At 41.2% G+C, this 19447-nt stretch overlaps 2 protein-coding genes and 2 pseudogenes across 2 annotated transcripts; all 4 read right to left on the bottom strand.

Moving 5' to 3' along the window:
- Positions 1-1068: 1068 nt before the first annotated feature.
- On the bottom strand, positions 1069-1812 carry LOC149381634 (secreted RxLR effector protein 161 pseudogene; annotated as a pseudogene).
- A 5150-nt stretch (positions 1813-6962) lies between these two features.
- Positions 6963-10004, bottom strand: LOC149381633 (cation/H(+) antiporter 15 pseudogene; annotated as a pseudogene).
- A 414-nt stretch (positions 10005-10418) lies between these two features.
- On the bottom strand, positions 10419-11801 carry LOC149381632 (uncharacterized). The gene has a single exon (XM_089601406.1). It carries the CDS (start codon positions 11799-11801, stop codon positions 10419-10421), a length of 1383 nt encoding a protein of 460 aa, XP_089457532.1.
- A 2794-nt stretch (positions 11802-14595) lies between these two features.
- LOC149381631 (WRKY transcription factor WRKY24-like) lies at positions 14596-17217 on the bottom strand. The gene is made up of 5 exons (XM_089630105.1): positions 16729-17217; positions 16296-16562; positions 15685-16208; positions 15430-15591; positions 14596-15161 (listed from the first exon to the last, which is right to left on the bottom strand). Exons 1-5 carry the CDS (start codon positions 17086-17088, stop codon positions 14762-14764), a joined length of 1713 nt encoding a protein of 570 aa, XP_089486231.1. The 5' UTR covers positions 17089-17217; the 3' UTR covers positions 14596-14761.
- Positions 17218-19447: the final 2230 nt, after the last annotated feature.

The raw sequence follows: 19447 nt of genomic DNA, 5'->3' as shown, positions 1-19447 counted from the left end.
TTCTTTTCCTCCAGGATTGGGTTGGTCATAACGATGAGAGAGGGCCAGGGTCTTCACTCTTCAGCCATGCGTGCCATATAATATATATATATATATATATATATATATATATATCATATGTGTGTATGTATATATGGTAAAAATACATATATACTTTTAAAATTTATGTTCAGTGTCCTAAATCTTTGAGTCAAAGATAGAAAAAATATGAATTGCTGTGAATGACATAACAATTAAATAGATCACTTAACTATCTCTAAAAATGATATTAGAGGAGAATCTTGTAACAATTTTGACGAAATATAACATGGTTGGATGATGATGCAAATAGTGTTGATAAAGACATATAATGAGCACAAGCGGATAATTTGAGTGTATCGACAATCTTGTAATTTTTTTTTTTTTTTTTTTTTTTTTTGGTATGAGACTATTTTAATCACATGGACAAATAGAGGAATCCCTGAAAACGAAGACTAACTATTTGATACAATGAAATGAATGAACGAAACGATTCATTGATACTGAAATGAGTACACGCTTATGCTATTATACTTGAGCAGAGTAACTAACAAACTGAACTAATACACGTCAGCAAACGAATAGAGAGAGCTATATGAAAATTTAGGGATTTAGAGAAAAAGAGGAAATCTGAATAATGAATTGCATTGTAAATGAATAGAATAGTCTTGGTATATATAACCCTAATACAACAAAAAAGGAAATAAAGAAAAAGGAAAATAATCCTAAATAAAATAATAATAATAATAATGACTAATATATTATATATACGCTAATACTATAAACGACACTAAAAGAGATAACCAATGACAGTCGTTTATACTCTAATAGCCCCCCATAAACTCAGCGTAGAAAGAGATTCTTATATGAGTTTAGAGCGCAGAAGAGGGAACCGCGAGCTAGAGATGGCTTTGGTGAGGACATCCACAGCTTGATCGAAGGCAGGGACATGACGGACATCAAGCTGGCATTGCAAAACCTTCTCACGAACAAAGTAGAGTTCGATCCCAATGTGCTTGGTGCGAGCGTTGAGAACTAGGTTAGCAGCCATTAGCACGGTGCTGAGGTTATCACACCAGTGGCGAGTGGGAGAGAGCCATGGACAAGCTCACCAAGAAGAAATTGAAGCCACATAGTTTCAGATACCAAATTTGCCAAGCAATCAAACTCAGCCTCAGTCGAAGACCTGGAAATGGTGTGTTGCTTACGTAAAGACCAAGCGATCAGGTTGGATCCCAAGTAGACATAGAAGTCGGTAGTTGACTTGCGATCATCACAGTCGGAAGCCCAGTCCGCATCGCTAAAACCAGAGAGAGAAATATTCGACAGAGACTGCCGGTAAATGTGAAGACCATAATCAATGGTACCGACGATGTAACGAAAAATCCGCTTGACAGCTTTCCAGTGAGCTTCAAGAGGGGTTTGCATGAATTGACAATCCTTGTTCACTACAAATGAGAGCCCATGGCATGTAATCGTTAGGTACTGCAGAGCACCCACAACACTGCAGTAGAGATGTGAGTCAGTGACAGAATCGCTGCCGTACGCTGTAAGTTTTTCACCGGAGGTCATCGGAGAAGCAATACCCTTAGCATATTGCATTTTGACACGAACTAACAGGTCCACAACATACTTTTTATGAGATAAGAAAAAGCGTGATTCCACATGATGAACTTGAATACAAAGCAAATAATCAAGTTCACCAAGATCTTTGAGGGCAACTTGAGCATGAAGGTGGCGAACTAGTGAGTCTAGGCTCGCAGAGCAGCACCTGATGATTAGAATGTCATCCATATATACTAAGACATACTTAGTCAATGTGACAACCCGATTTTTCGGACCATCTTACTTATCTTACTTTTAAACTTTAGGAAAAATAATGGATATTTTTTTACATCGTAATTCATGGCAAATTAAATCTAAGAATATAGAAATATCTTCAAATATCTCGAATACAAAGTTGAATATATAAAAAGACCATTTTAAAAATTAATAAATCATTTAATCATATTTTATAAAATACAAAATATAAATTTGAAACCAAAATGCGATTGTGAAATATCAATATATAAATAAAAATATTATACTCAACAAATATAAATAACGCTTTTAAAACTTCATAACTTATAATCATAAAAGAAAAACTTTAAAGCTTATTTTTTTTTAGTGACTCGTGGCGGAAGACTTATTTCGTGAATAAAAACCATAACCCAACCATCTCGCTATTGACGTCGCTAGTCCACCTTGCTCAATTTTTTGCAATTTGTTTACCTACATCACATACGTAACATTTTTGTGAAAACGAGCTAACGCTCAGCGAGAACAATATAAAACTCACAATACAAGATGAGTGATGCAATGCATGAACCGATTATTAGTGTTTTTTGTTCTCAAGGTGACATGGTCTTTCTTAATATAAGTCTTATTATATTTTATTCGGGGCTCCCCTAGAGTAGTCGTACCAATTTTTTCAGTGCGCACTTTGGAGACGAAGATATGGGGTTGCAAGCTCCCATACTTCGCTCCATCTTATAAACTTATGACATAAGAGATATTTTCCCATTTGGGCCCGTAAATCGGCTCGAGAAATTCTCCTTAAGACATCCGTAGCTCGAGGCGGTACGACTCTCTTACTTATCTTTTTTCTTTATTATTTAGGTGACATGCAAATATGACATGTAATATAGATACACATCATACATGAAATGATTATAAACTAAACAAAACATGACATAGCTTACCAATGCATATGAAACATAACATATGTCAATAGAAAAAATTAACTAGCATCTCGTACATCATACACAAATTTACTTAGCATAAAGACATGCGCAAATATCAGCATACATAACGTCATATAAATTCAAAAACATGTCGTTAATATTCAATCATCATCACTTATCATATCATAAGATAGCATGGGCTAAAATTCATAAACGTGTACATATAATCATCGCATAATATATAACAAGTCATAAATCATATTATCATACTTAAACATATCATATCATGCATCACGTGGTTTATGACTATAACAAAACCACATAATAATATCAAACAGACCATGTCATGAATCGCAAAACTCATCATAATTTTATTTAAAATTAATATGTGCTGTAGTGAGATTGTTCTCAACTGAAGTTGAAAATTACGATCTTTGATCGTGAACAGCTTAAACGCTCTACTCGGTTTAAAGCCTAGAAGGAATAATTAATAATTAGAATAACATTTAATACCCACAAAAAATACTATTCTGGACATGAAAAGTTTGTGAAAAAAAAAATCAGAATTCATAGCTAGGAGAAATTACTAAAATGCTCTTAGACATGAAATCTTGATGAAATAAAACCGTTGAGATCAATTCTGGAAAAATTCTAGAAAATATAAAATAAGCTTTTGAACATTTTATTTTCCTAAAAGCGACACTCTAAAAAACAGCGTTTTACTATTTCTTAAAACTCATATTCATAAAACAATCCATTTAAACTTATACATTTCAAAAACCTACAAAAAAGTTTAAAATCAACTATATTTAATTTTAAATGCTCTATAATTAGGTTACAAACGGTTTTACAAATAGTAGAAGAAACAAAATATTTTTTTTTTCATAAACATAAACTTGTATAATTCTAAATGAACAATTGACAACCTAAAAAAATAATAACAAAAATTTGAAAAACTTAAAACACGAAGATTACGTTTCCAGATCTAGTGAGATACAACGTTGCCCACTCATTTGTCTTATCTTCCTCGGAGATTACGTTTCGGAAGACTTTGGTGCTATCACATCGAGTCCTTAAAGGAAGAGTTCCAGATCTGATCGTGTGGAGGCTTGTACGTTCAAGATGAAGACGAATTGTGAAAGCTTTCGGTTTGTGAGCCAAAAACTGTAAGTTTTCGTAAACTCGTCTTTCTCATCGATTGCTTGACATATTGCTTGCTCTCATTAAATAACGTAGATCTAGATCTTGTATAAATAACCATGTTTTAATTAGCTCTTGTTAGTGTAATTTCATTGCTTCCGCTGGATCATGATTGTTTTCCGGTGTCATTTTCACATGAAAGTCAAACCTTGCGACCTATCTGAAACTCTTGGCCACAAATCGTGCCTTGTGCTTGTTCAAGGTGCCATCAAAGTTTTCCTTGGGTTTACAGACCCATCTTAACCAATAGCTTTCATGTCATCGGGGAGATGCACAAGCTCCAAGTTCCATTCTCGAGAAGTGCCAAGATGACATCTGTCATGGCCTGCTTCCATGCCTCAAATTGCAGTGCTTTAGTGACACTCTCAGGTTCTTTGCAAGCTATGTAAACGTTAGGCTTGAACACACCAGCCTTGCCACGAGTGACCATTGAATGAGCATTATTTGGTAGGGGATGAGAATGTGATGTGGATGGTAAGTTTAAAGATGAGAATAAAGATGGCTTGCATGAGGATGTAGATGGGACGAAGACTGAAGTGAGAAGTGAGTTTGAAGAAGATGAATTATAGTGATGTGAAGACGAGGTGAAGGGAGATACCAATGAGGTTAGTGGTGTATTGATAGAGTTTTGGATCAATAGAGAAAGTAATGGACTAACTTGATTAGAAGATGTAGATGATGAGGTTGAAGAAGATGATGGGAACAAGGTGGTGTATGGAAAGGCAGTTTCGTTGAATATGAAATTTCAAGAGATGAAGATTTTACCAGTTGCATCAAGGTAGTTATAGCCCTTGTGACTCAAATTGTAGCCCATAAAGAAACAAGGTTTGGATCTGAAATCCAACTTGTGAGTGTTGAATGGTCTAATATTGGGGAAACACCCATATCCAAAGACCATTAGGTGAGCATATACAGGCTTGATGTGAAATAAAACTTCAATTAGAGAATGTAGATGGAGAACTAGAGTGGGAATCCTGTTGATTAAGTACATTGACGTTATGAAAGCCTCATCTCAATAATGCAGTGGCATTTTGGCCTGTGCAAGAGGTGTGCGGCCAGTTTCCACAACATGCTTGTGCTTGCGTTCAGCCAATTTATTTTCTTGATTGCTATATGGACACGAGTTCCTACTAATGCCTTGAGATGTAAGATAGCCAGCGAAGAGACCATACTCTCTACCTAACCAGACTGAAAAGCAAGGATCTTGGTACCTAATTGCAACTCAGCATGTTTCTTGAACAACTTGAAGGTGTCAAGTACTTCTGACTTTTGTCTCATCAGATAGATCCAAGTGAACCGTGAATAAACATTAATAAATATATATAATAATGGTAACCACTTGCAGAGTGATATGGTGTTGTCAATTGTGCCCACAAGAAGAGTTGTAATCCTTATATTGTACATTTGATGTAATATAGTCTCATGAAGACTCTTGCTTGTAATTGCTTATTTATTAATAAAAGTTGAAACGTTCATTCAATCTTCCTTGTTTGAAGCTTTTTTATGATAAAACATTAGTCTTTAGTCCATAAACAAACTAAACAACTTACGAAGAGACAAATGTAGATTTGCATGAACAAACTCTTCGTAGTTAAAACGATATATTCGCAATCTAAGGGTCAAAGGACTATTGACCTCAGTATGATTGTTAGAAGATAAAATTGATTGTTGCTCATACTTTCTCTTTCTCTTTGGTTCCTTCTTCCATAACATTAGTTGAACAACTAATTTATGCTAGACAAATAAAACAAGCAATAAAAAATAGAAAAATAAATGAACACAGAGAATCAATGACAAAACAACTTATTTGGAGGGCGGTATAAATCCGTTGGTGAAAATTAATTCACTAATAAAAAAAGACCAAGAATTTAAGCTTGCATACTCTCTTTCGAAACGGCTGTCTCCTCAAATGCTTCGATGAACTGCAATCTAAGCTCCCTTTAGATCGAAAATTTCTCTCCCACATATTGTCTCAGCAAAATACGCACTCATACGTTACTAAACAAGCCTTGCACAAATAAAGCACAATGGTTGACAGTAATATCTTAAACTCGTTGTCGATGTAGATCTGTAGCGTACAAAAAACGTGTTCAAGGATAAGTATGTCGTGTGTGACTAAGACAATTGCTTACCTAAACTTAAACCCTACACGAGTTTTGTTTAGGTCAACTACCAAATCTTCCGCGAATCAAATCGATCAGAAAACCAATTCCGTTCATATCTCTACAAATCGGAACTAAAAATAGAATATCTTCAGTTTGATTCGCACATGGAGAACATGTGACTTAAGTAACTCAATACTGTTGAACAAGTAGTTGCACGAAATTTTGAACAACTTAAAATAGTTTGAACAAACAGTAAACAATAAACATAGTCAATCAACATAACAACATACTTAGTCCGCCCTTTTTATTGTTTGTTCATTTATTGTTTTCAAATCAATTTTCTTTTGAGGGTAATATTGTATATAAATGTGGAGCACTTATGTAAGAAAATTATGAAAGGAGGACAAGAGAAGAGCCTAACGTGATCAAAATTGGGATAAATAATGCAAATTTTACTATACTTAGCTTGTCGTTGATCTCATATAGATTAGCACTACAGGACCGCAAGAGTAAGGAGAAAATAAACAGCAAGCCATACTATCCTACTTTTGTTTTCCCCAATATATACAGGTACATATACATATTCATTATATCATTCACCAGCAGGCAAAATAATACGAGACATATATATACACAGCAAGATTTCACAGCTCTCTTCCTCATCATCTCATCATCAAGGCAGTGAAAGAAACCTATCAAAATCTTCAAAACTTCCGCTGCCTAAAATTACTATCAACAAAAAAGAAAAAGAAAAAAAAAACGAAAAAACAAAACTGAGTATATCAAGTTCTGATTGATGAATACATAAACTAATATTAATAATTTGAGCAAGAACAATATTTCAAAGTGTGTGATCATGATTTATACACTAGAGACCAAAAGAGAAAAAGAAAAAAAAGAAAAGAAACGGAGGGTTTCAAAGATCTTGCCTTGTGGACTCTCGCTTGAGTCCGGTGGACTCTTCCGGATCGCGCAATCCCCAAACCCTAGTCTGCTGTTGCACCACCAACACCGACGCCACGATCCGAACCTCGGAGCTCGCTAATATCTCCCCGATGGTGCCGAGCTCTCCGTGGTCGTTCCACTTCCCGAGCTGCGCCGTCACCCACGACGACTCCCCGTGGCGCCGCCCCGCCACCACGAGCTCGAAAGCCCCGTCCAGCGCCGCCAGAACCCGCATCACCGCCGCCCCGTCCGCCACCGCCGCCTCCTCGAACGAAACCCTCTCGTCCCGGAACGCGCTCAGCCGGAACTTGCTCAGAATCTCCGTGTCCAACGCCCGGCTCCTCGCATCTCCTCCGCCGTCGCTGTCGCCGGAGGCGAAGCAGAAGAGCGTGGTGAGCACGTTTGGGTGCTTGGCCATCCTTCCAACGTAAGCCAAAGCTTCCCTGTCGTCGGCGCCGCCGAAGAAGAGCGCCGCGACGCGGAACTGCGACGAGAGGAGCCCCTTCCGGCGGCGATCGCCGCCGCGGTCGACGAGGACGCCGACGGAGCACGGCGCCTTGTCGAGCACGGCGGCGTTGAGGTGGCGCAGAAAATGCGACGACTCGACCACGGAGCCGCCGGCCCATAGCTTGTGGTGCGGGACCACGATGAGCGTGGACCGCTTCTCGAGAGCCAAAGAGCACACGTCGTTGTGCATGGTGGCGTAGGGTGACACGCCTTTGAAGCACTGGACCGCCACGTGGCGGGCCCGGTGCTTCTCGAACTTGTGGAAGGCGTTGAAGATTCGCTGGCTCTGGGATGGTCGTCGGCGGTGGTGGTGGTGGTGGTGGCCGGAGTTGGAGGGGTCGTGGGGGAGGAGGAGGGAGGAGGCGCGGCCGACGAGGTTGACGAGGTGGAGGACGACTACGGCGATGGGGCTGTCGGGGGTGGCGTTGGAGGCAGCGATTAGGTCGAGGATCGGTGGGACGTTTTCTTGGCGGTGCACGCACGCGAGCGTTCGGAGCTCCTCGCCGGGGCGGTGGTGGAGGATCGTGCGGCGGCGGTACGCCACGAAGCGTTTCGAAGGGTCGTAGATTGCGCGGACCAGCGGGGACACGATTCCGGTGATCAGCAGCAGCGATATCACCATCACCGAGAAGCATTCGTCGGTTAGGATCTGTGGTGCCACATCACACACAGGAGATCAGCATTCTAGTGATCACGCTTCATGACTGATATTTTGATGAAGGAAGGATCATTGAAATAACAAATTCTTTGATCATGTTGGTGAATTTGATAGGGTATTTGCTGAAGTGTGTGTGACAGAGTTCTATCTTAATACTATAATTAAAATGAAATGCAAGGAATATTTCATGAAACACAGTTTAGTTTTGTTGAGTGGATGAGGTTAATTTGTTGTCGAGACCGTAAGACTAATTACGACAAGAATTCGCTCTGATCGGCCTAGTTAGTTAAGTTATTGTGAGAATTTCAGGTTTGTGAAATCTGCAACGACAAAATACAAATGTATCAGGTCGGAGTAGAGTTCAAATCCTAACAAATTTCTATTCTCTTGGGTTGAGGGCTCGGAAGCGTTCTCAACTTTTTTGCCAGAGTTTTGTCACTCGAGTAAATTGCAACGTTTTTTTTTCCAACCAAGTGAAAACCTCTTCTCTTCAGTCCGTAAATATTTACTGGTTTTTGATGGGATAGAAAATGCTTACGCACGTGGTCAGCGTTCCAAGTGAGCAGCAAGAAGATCTCGACGACGCCCTTGGCATTCATGATGAGGCCGAGAGACAAGGCGTCGACGACCGGCATCCTGAAGAATATCGGCGGCAACGCGGACCCCACAACCTTCCCCAAAAACGCCGCGAATACCACCACCTGAATCACCCCCAAATCCCTCGCCTTCTGTATCGCAAACACGTCCATCCTCAGCCCGCACATCGTGAAGAATATCGGCATCAGAACCTCCGACACAAAGCAGTCCAGCTTCTCCACCAGCGTCGCCCCCAGCGGAGGCCCGTCCGGGATCACAAGCCCCAGCACAAAGCACGGCACGAAAGCGTTCAGCCCGATCATCTCTCCCACGAACCCGCACACCATAAGACTCGCAATCACCGCATAAACGTGGACATCTTTCGCAGGCTCGCCCTCGGGGGTTTGCCTTATCGCCCACTGAACCGCGGGCCTCACTCCGTACACTATCGAGGCGAACAAAGCCGCGACCGCCGATAGATACCCCAACGAGACGATCACGGACTTTCGGGCCGCGAGGTGGGCCACGAATTTGACGGCCACGACGGAGAAGTATAGGACGTCGCAGGCGATTGACGACGAGGAAGCCAGTCGGCCCATCTCGGAGTTGAGGATCCGAAGCTCGTCGAGGAAGCACGCCACGGAAGGGAAGGCGGTGAGCGACTGGAGACCGACTATGGCGGGTAAGGCCGCGGAGAGAGACCGGTCCAGAGTCACGGCCCGATCGAGGACGAACGCGAGGAAGCCCGAGAATATGTAAGGGACGGTGAACGAGAGGAATCCGACGGCGATCCCTCGCTTCCCCGACCTCAGAACCATGTTCGGGTCCATCTTGACTCCGATCAGGAACACGAAGAGCATGAACCCGAACACCGAAATCGTGTCGAATGTCGCCCTGCCTTTCGCGGGGAACAGCTTCTTGGCCAGCGTCGCGTTCCGGCCGATCACCGACGGGCCTAGGACTATTCCCCCCTAAAACCGCGTAAATAATCAGGACAAATGTATTGCAACAATGGCGTGAAATGCGTAGAGATATACGGATCGGGTGACTTACGAGGATTTGGGAGACTATGGAGGGCTGGCCGAAGGGTTTGAGGAGGAAGTAGATGGCTCGGGTGAAGATTGAGATGAGGGAGAGCTGAAGGAGAAGCAACGGGACGGAGAAGGCGAGAGGGTCGTCTCCGAACCAGACTCCGCTCGAGTTGATCTGATCCACCACATGGCATATGAACGTTGATTCCACCTCTTCTTGCTCCTCCGAACCGAGTTGCATCGGACCTTTAGCCGCCGATCCCGCATAACACGCGGATCCTTCCCGGATTTATTATTATTAGGTATTTATTCTCCGGCGATTTCGATCCACGGAATGTCCTGTTTTGGCTTGTTTAGGACGAGATTGGAGAGCACAGATTGTTGATGTTGATGTTGCTGTTCAAGGTTGCATATTGCATGGGAAAAAAATGAGAGGTAATTGTTCACACTCATTCCTTCTTATACGTTTACGCCTTTGAACCACATTTAACTAATTCATAATAAAATTAACATCGCTTTCTTTTTATATTCATTCTTTACTATTTTTAGCTCTATTAGTAATCCTCTGAAATCAACAAAAAGAATAAACACAAAAATGTTACTACAAAGTACAAACTAAGCTACTTAAAACACATGAAATGAACAATGAAATTAATCACCACCATTGATGAACAAGAACGCCTTTCTCTCTGACCAAAGCGAAGAGCCTAAGGCAGTCGGAGTAAGTCCTCCGGTACCGGACCCTCCTCTTTCTCCGGTCGTAGTGACAGACGAGAAAAATCTCGTCGATCAAGCAGATCGCTCCGGTCTCGACCAGCCTGGGAATGAGGTGAAACTCGGCCCCGCCCACGTTCATCCTCACCACCACGAAGTCCCTCCGCGAAACCGATCTCCCGAGCCACTCCGCAAAGTCAAACCCTTTGACCTCGGCGCTCTCCACCACGTGGCTCGCCGTCGGAACCACCGCCTGAAACCTCCCCAGAACTTTCTTCCTCCTCTTCTTCGTGGTGACCGATCTCGCGATCTCGAAGAAGAGAGTCTCGTTCCTGATCCAAGCCGCCATGGGCAAGAGCGTGACCTCTTTCTTCCTCGCCAAGTAACCTCCGTGGAACGACCTGTCCGACTCCACCGCGAAGATCTCGAACTCCTTTCCCTGTTTCGGGTACTGATCCAAGAACCAGCCTCCGATGCTCGACTCGTATCCTTTTGCTCCGAGGTCCACGTAGACGTACCTTCGCTTGAAGCTTATGTCCACCATGGACGGTAAGTACTTCACCGCGACGATGCTCTTCTCCGAGAATTCCCTCCACGGCTTCTTGAGCGCGGATCGCTCGATCAACGCCTCGGCTCTCGAAGCTATCTCCGACGCGGAGCAGGTTTTCTCGGGCGGAGAATGTTGCGGGTGTTCCTTCTTCATGACGATCTCGCGGAGCGTGGTCGGCGAATCCGGGCCGTCGATCTCGCCGGCGCTGATCAGCGTGCAACGCTCGAAGAGCTCGAGCAAGGAGTTGAGGCTGTACGAGTCTCGAGCCGAGTTCGTGTGGAGGACGAAGAAGCCGCCGGGCTTCAGAGTCCGTTCGATCTCCGGCGCGAGACACGCAAGTCGTTCCTCCGCCGAGGAGAATTCGAAGTCGAAGGCATCGGATTCGAACGCGATTCTGTTTCCGTCGCCGCCGCGGACGGCGGCGACTACTCCGATCGCCTTCATCGCCGCGAGAACGGGGTCGCCGGGGAGTGTTCCGACGCAGAGGGATCTGGATTCCGGGGACAAGAAGCCCTGGGAGATCAAATCTTGGAAGATGGAGGAGTAGTAATTGACGGCCTCGCGGTGGCCACGGCGGCGGAGAATGGACGGCTGGGATTGGGCGGAGAGGCATCCGAAGAAGATGTGGGTTTTGTCGGGGAAGATGCAGAGGGACTCGTCGCCGGCGAGGGAGAGAAAGAGGGCGTGCTTGACGGCGAGGAAGAGGGCGGCGAAGGAGAGGATTCGTAGAAGGATGGTTCGGAAGCGTTTGGGTTTCAAGATTAGAGACGCCATTGATGTCTGGATGAAGAGGAAGAGAAGGTTTAGGTTTTGCAGAGACGTTCTTTCGTTATCTTTCATACTTTCTTTAGTCTTTAATTTACCCGCCAATTCACGGCTATTATAATAGGTAGACGAGGGGTCGTTTGAGTTCTGCTAGGTTCAAATGGCTTTATATGTCGTTTTTTTTTTTAGAGAAAAGAAAATTAAAAATCATACTTTAATAAAATAAATATCATAAATTTCATCCAAATCATTAGATAGTTTTCTTTTCCTAACGTAAACTTAACGCATTAGAAAAATTAATAAAAATATTATATCATAATCTAAATTTATCTTTTTGTTACAAATCAAGTGTTCCTTTCATTTATTTATAATAATTTTTTTTATAATAACTAAATTTGTTAATATAGAAGAAATAATGAAAAAAAATCTGACAGAAACAAGTTAAGGACAACTTGTCTATTCCATTTTTATATATTTATTGTTGCTGCTGAAAAATTGACAAACACCATTGTAAAACGACACTGGCTGCTGATACTTAGCTCTAGCCTCTAAGGACCATGCAAATAATGATTTTTTGGTAATAATTGAGTTACCATTTATGGCTACCACACTATATATTCTAATTTACGGGTAAATCTCGTACCATTTAGCATACTTCTATAGTGAAGTTATATTTTGTACTCTAGTTTCTTATGCAAATAATTAAAATTAATATCCAATAAAAAAAAAACTATTTATCGAGATTAAAAATTTCAATGTTAAATTAGATATGATATAGATTTTAAAATTTTAAAATAAATTTGAGTCAGCAACAACGTTATCAAAAATGTAGAACGAAAATTTAAATAATAAGGCAAAATTACAGATTTATCACAAAATTTTAGAGAATTTGTTACCGGTCTTGATACCAAATTACATTCCATGACATATTTAGATCTAATTATATAGTGTACTAAATTTTGACTTCAATCTAACTTTACTCTTCTTTATCCTATAGCCTAAATGGACTAGAATTCTTTTTTGGGACACGGATGTTATTTCACATATTTCAATGCACGTCATTCAAACAATCGTTGATCATCTTAAATATTCATTCATCCTGTCATCTTAAATATTCATTTTTCTTGTCATCGATACACGCCTTTCAAACAATCGATGATCATCAGGTAATGGTACCAACGGTAGTATAGTTATCGGCCTTTCATTCCTTAACGGAAATGGTACTACCATTAATCTATTGGTTGCCTTTCGATACTTAAAGATAGTGATACTTTCGTTAAGTTTAATAGAAATTAGTATTTTCTCTAATTTCCGTTAAATTAATTAATAAAAAATGGATTAAAATGTTAAACTTTTAAAAGAAATGGCTAATATATAAACTTAATTGCATCTTCATTAATCACTTAGAAAAAAAATTATAATTCTACTCATAAATAGTCATGTTTTAGAAGTTTACATCAAAATTATCAATAAGATCAATGTTCACAAATGTTTTTTGAACGCGTTCTTCATGTTGACACCAATCTTTGTAAACGTTCAATGTCTCAACCATTTCGGATTTCAAGCTTTGTTTTCGATTGTCAATGATGCAACCCGAACTACTAAATGCGGTTTTGGATGAAACTGTTGTAACCGGGATCGAATGTATATCTCGAGCCATGTTGGAAAATATTGTGAACATGTTTTTGTATTGTCTCTACCATGTTAGCAAGTTGGACCATCTTAGTTCATGGAGACGAATTGTTGAGAGTTGTACAACGTGATCTCGTCGTGTTCAGATGTCTCTCGAGAGATGTTGGATTGTCTAATGATTTAACGCATTCCAGTATCGAAGCATGAATTGTCTCATTTACTCCTCCAATAGTTATCCATTCCTAAATAGTATTATATGATAAGACTTGACGTGTTTATCTAATGTTTCGGTGATTATGCAATCTTATGTCAAGTTACGAATAAATTAACGAATTTATTATAAATTTGGAGCTAAGGAATAGGACAAATTAAGAACAAACAAACTTTTTCCATGGATAAATCTAATTTAATCAAAACCCCGAAATCATAAAAAGAAAAATGATATAAAAAGGAGTTATAGTCCTTTTTAGCTGGGTCGGTGGCCGTGTTAGTATGGGAGGAAAGGAAATGTGGGTCCCACAATAACTTGTCTACTACTCTTTTATCCGACGTGTTTCGCTATGAAGCAGCGAGCGTGCAGGGGGTAAAATCGTAAAACTAGCGGGTTAAGGTGGGGCTATATGGAGCCGCTGAGAAGGAACGCCTATGGGGACACATAAGTTGACTTTTGACTATAAGCTTGTCCAGCAAGTAATCCAACAGCTATACATATTTGACGCGTTCAAAACTTGTAAGGAATCAAAAATAAAATAAACATTTCATTTGTCTCTATCGAAATGACGACTTTACGACTGATGGGGCCCACTTCCAGAAGAACGGTGTTTTCAGTGCAAACAAACTTCCATGGCGAACGCGGAAGACTTTAATACGCTTTCTATCACATTATCAACTTTCTCTAGCCATTATATCTTTGTAATAATAATTTTTTTTTTTTTTTTTTTTTTTTCATTTTTGCAGAAAGCAAGAAGGCATAAGGGATAATAGTTGACAAAAAGCATACCACCACGTGTGGTACAATAAAAACTTAAATCAAAGACTGGTATTGTCAGACTAAGAAGAGCCTCAAAACAATTTTCTTTCTTCTTTTTCTGTTCCTATTCAGCAGAAACCCCCTAATGATTACCATACAACGTTTTAAAAAATATACACAAATTAAAAAAAAAAAAATCCATCCCAATAAGCATATGTATAAATATATATTTAACCAAAAACATAAATATACAAGAACAAGAACACCTTAAAGAACGAACAAAAATAAAATGAATGGAATATATGAATGATAAAACAATGGGATAGACCTGAGGTGTGTTTTTGCGTGTTTTGTGTGATATGGATATTCAACAGAGCAATGAGTCTAGGAATGAATTGTCGTCCCTGGGCTCTTCCTTGGCGTTGCCGTTGTTGTTGTTGCTGACGTGGCCGTGGTTGTGTATGTGCGAGTTTGCGAAGCCATTGTAGCCGGAGTTGGTACCGGCGGTGGCTTGAAGCATCTCGAGGGTAAATGGCGTCATTTGCGCGTGAACGGCCTGGTTGTTGTTGACCGGCATCCTCAGGCCGGGGTTGACCATGTTAGTGGCGGGTGGGATGGCGGCGCGGCTGATTCCGCTGCCGCGCGCGGCCGGAACGTCGTGGTTGTGCTTTCCCTCGTATGTTGTTATCACGGCCCTCAGATCGTGCGAGGCTCGTTCCACGTGTTTCCTCACCGGACACCCCGGGTTCGTGCACTTGTAGTAGCTCCTACATTCACGTAACATACAAAATTAGAGTCCGAGACACAAATCTCATAGCATATATGGACTAATAATGATGAGTGATAGAGACAAAAGGGGCGATCAATCTGCTCATAATAAATAATGGTATGTTGTGAATGTGATAACTTGAATAATGGACTTTTATTTTCCTTCAAATTTTTACTTGCTGCCACATTTTCCGGGTTCCAAACGGATATAGGAGAAGAAACCAACATAATGTTAAAAAAAAAAAGTTGAGAGCCTATAATCTGTACCTGGGATTAGGATTGCCTTTGACGACTTTCTGGCCATACTTTCTCCACCTATACCCGTCGTCGAGTATGTCAATGTCGCTCGTGGTCTGAACCACAACTCTCGGCTCTCTCACCGTCCTGTTCCCCGGAGCAGAAATCCCCTCGTTCTCGCCTTCTCTTTTCCTGTCGGCAAAAAAAAAAAAAAAAAAAAAATCCAATCAGAACTCGAAACAATTAAGATGAATCACAAATAGAGAAAAATTCAGGCTCACTCACCATCTCTTGGCGTCGGGCTCGTCGTCCTCGAAGTCGGCGCCGCCGGATTTGGACTTCTGGGAGCTCTGGTCGAAGTCGTCGTCCCCGAGGGAGACTGAGGAGTTCTCTGGCGTGGCTACAGATTGGTCCATGGGAGCGCCGCCGTAGGAGTAGGAATCCGGTGGAGCCTCGACGGAGACGACAGAGTTGTTGGAGGAGGAGCGCCTCGTGGACTGAGGCTTCGCGTGGTTGTGGCTTCCTTTGTAGACGATCTCGGTGATCTGACCGTCCACGGCTCTCTCGACCTTCTTCTTCGTTGGGCAGTTTGGGAAAGTGCACTTGTAGTAACTCCTCGGGTTTTCGCTTCCCTTCACTTGCTTCTGACCGTACTTCCTCCAATTGTACCCGTCGTCCGATCTCCGGCTCAGAGGCTGGATATACCCACCGTTGTTGTTGTTGTTGAAGTCCGATTGAACCGGCTTCGATTCTTGATTGCTCACCTCTTGAAACTGGTTGTTGTTGTTGGTGTTGTTGTCAGTCCATGCCTGTGGATTAACATCATTTCGTCAATAAAAACCGAAGATTTGAAACAGAAACGTTGAAACAGAGAAGTAAAAAAATTGGAGCTTTACCGATTGGGATTGGGCGGTTGAGGATTGAAACATGGACAACGAGGATAAGGAAGACGAATTGTTGTTGGTATTGGCGTTGTTGTTGTTGTTAGGCCTTGATTGTTGTTGTTGGGTGTGGAAAGAGAAATCGTTGTAGTTTTTGAGTTCTTGTTTGACGCCAATACTCTGTTGTTGATTGTTGTTGTTGTTGTTGTTGTTGTTATTGTTGTTAAAAGAATTGGTCTTCCATTGAGGCGCGAACGTCCCTGTAGTTGGAGACGGCAAAATCTGAAACCACCAAACAGAGAGTCAGTTAAAACTTTACCAAATTGGTTGCGAAAGAACAAAACGAATTGGAAAGCCCTAAAATAGTTAAAAATTAGGATGGATCGTGAACTAACTAATGAAGTAACAAACAAAGTGATAAGACTCAAATCGAGCTCTCTTATCTTACGTTGGAGGAGCTGAGGAGGACCGGAGAGTCGAGAAGCTCGGCCGGGCTGAGTCCGGCGGGGATCGCGAAGTACGACGACGGCGAGATCGACGGCGGAGATATCGGCAGCGACGGCGGAGGAAGGGACTTGAACTTCGGGACGCCCCAGCCTCCGCCGGCGCGCTCCGCTATCCGGTCGGAGAGGCCTAGCCGGCCCGATCCGACTCCGACTCCGATTCCGGCGGAGGTGGAGATTTCGTCGGCGGCGGAGGAGGAGAGAAGGTCGGAGAAGGATGAGGTGGTCATGAAAGGGTGCGATGAGAACGTGAAGTTTGGATACGAGTTTGCTGATGTGTCTAAGCTTCCAGTTGAGGAAGCCATGGAAGAGAGATGAGAGGAGAGAGTGAAATTTGTGTTTTGTGTTTGTGTTTGGTACAAAAATGGATCAACTTTTTTTTTTGAGAGAGAGAGACTCGGATTAATAGGACAGGGAAGAAGAAAAACTGGTCACGTATTGCCCAAGCCAAAAAGCCTCATTGTTTTTCTATGGAGAGAGACAGAGAGAGAGTTCTAGGAAGCTCATGTGTTAGTTTGACCGTTGATTTTTAATTTTTAATTTAGTTTTGCAGATGTGCCCCTTTTTTATTACAAAGTTTTGCTTTTATTCTTTAGTTTTTGGAAATTTATTTGTTTTTATGTATTATTATTACTGTTTTGGTCAAAGCTCGTGGGTTTGACTGGATGGCGGCTGAGCTCACCTCACACACTGAGATATCGCTCTCTTTCTTTTTTATTTTATTTTATTGTTGTAAAAGAAATTCGGATATTATATTTTTCTGAATATCCCAATTTTTTATTATTATATAAAGTAGTTGTCTTGTTGGAGATATACACGTACGATTAAAACAGAGGAAGAGAAAAAATAAACAAGAAGAAAAATTACTCACATTTTCATAATGTATAAGAATGAAGATGCCTTATAAATCACATACAGGCATTTCATTTTTTAAAATTATTTAAACTGCATAGCTTTGAGATAATTATCACTGGACTTTATTAAATTAATATTTTAGTTTGACTTTTAGACTTATTGTGTCAAATTAAATAAACAACATTATTTGACCACTTAAGGCATTGAAAAAATCCTTTCGAGAAATAACAAAAGAAAAATGGTGTAACGTTTACTATATAGTTCTTTTCTTTGTTTTTTTCCCAGGACATAGGGTAAGGTGCAAACATTTAAAGAACATGTTTCTATCAAAAATATTTATTTTTCCCTTTATTTTATTTAAAAATTTCATAGGGAGAAACAATTCATTAACTCATATGGAAAGAGTATGTTTCGAATTGATGACGTTAAAAGCAAATATGATCACAACAATTGACGTCAAAAGTCTTAGACAGGGAAAATCATGAGCAACCGAGAGAAATTTACGATGTCGAATAATCGATTATTATTTTGAATTTAAAAAAAAAAAATGCCAAAGGGAAAAAAATGAGATAGCATAGTCCATCCAAAATCAAAATTTGCCGTAATAGGCTCCACTACAATTAAGTCACCAAATCTCCAACATAGTATACGCTGAAATAGCATGCATATTAAATTTGGTGGGACTAATTTCCCAAAGTGACAAGAGTAATTCATGTACTGAAAGTTAAGTTTTGGGGACATAGTGTGTAATGCAAAGGGAAGAGAAGTCCTCTTGTAGTAGGTTATAATTTTCTCAAGAATTGATCCAGTTGCATTGTTAGGATATTCGGGTATATGAAGTTGACGGAGTTGAGCCAAATTTGATAGTATGCGGGCTCGTTGGAAGCCAAAGTCCCAACCAAATCTAATTTCTTAAATAATGGACATAGCTGTTGTAATTCCAGGTTTAGATACAAAGTAGAAACGAATTTGGGAAATCTCTCTCTCAGAATGAGTCGAGAGCCAAATGTGAATATTGCATTCTATTAAACCATTACAGACTAATATGCTTATATAGACAATAAGCAAACGACTAACACTAATAGACTCATCAAAACAACTGATCATTTTGAATACAAAGGAAAAAGAGTAAAGTAAAACGACACAACCAGAACTAACAGACTATTGTGTACAATGACTAAGCCTCAAACAGAGCTAATGCTCCAATACACCCCCTCAAGATGAACTTTCTTGAAAGTTCATCTTGGACTGAACACAAAGACAAAAAATGCAGAAACTCCATTCAGTTGATCTCCCCAGAGACTTGTTGAACTCTGATGACAAGCCTTGAGCAAAAACTAGTTCGCGAATGCCAAGCAACTCTGAATAGACTTCATCCGATAATCACAGACTTTGAACAACCTTGAACTCTCACGCTCTCTTCACCGTCGCGGCAGTGACCCCTTCTGTGCCCACACACTAAACCGCTGTTGAACCACCGGAAAAGTTTGGGCACCGTGGTTTGGGAGAGAAAATATCGAACTGACTTCAGTGACGAATCGCTGCGATTCTGCAGGCGAGGTAGACAGAGTAGTGGAGGATCTAGATGGCAATGGCACGGCGGGGACTTGCCAGAGAAGGTTCTTGACTCGGCGAAACTTGTCGCAGAAGAACCTTGATCGCATTGGCACGACGTGAACCGCCGGAGAAACATTCTTGATGGAGTTGACACAACGGGACGCGCCAGAGAAGAATCTGATCGTATTGACACGGCGGGAATCGACGAAGAAACCTTCTTGAAACTTGACACGGCTGGACTCGCCGGGACGG

The sequence above is a fragment of the Urtica dioica genome, chromosome 11 (assembly GCF_054948205.1).
Source record: "Urtica dioica subsp. dioica isolate 48M chromosome 11, U.dioica_male_clone48M_v1_H2, whole genome shotgun sequence".
In the NCBI taxonomy this organism is placed as follows: Eukaryota; Viridiplantae; Streptophyta; class Magnoliopsida; order Rosales; family Urticaceae; genus Urtica; species Urtica dioica.
This window is presented reverse-complemented; position numbering and strand designations above follow the sequence as displayed.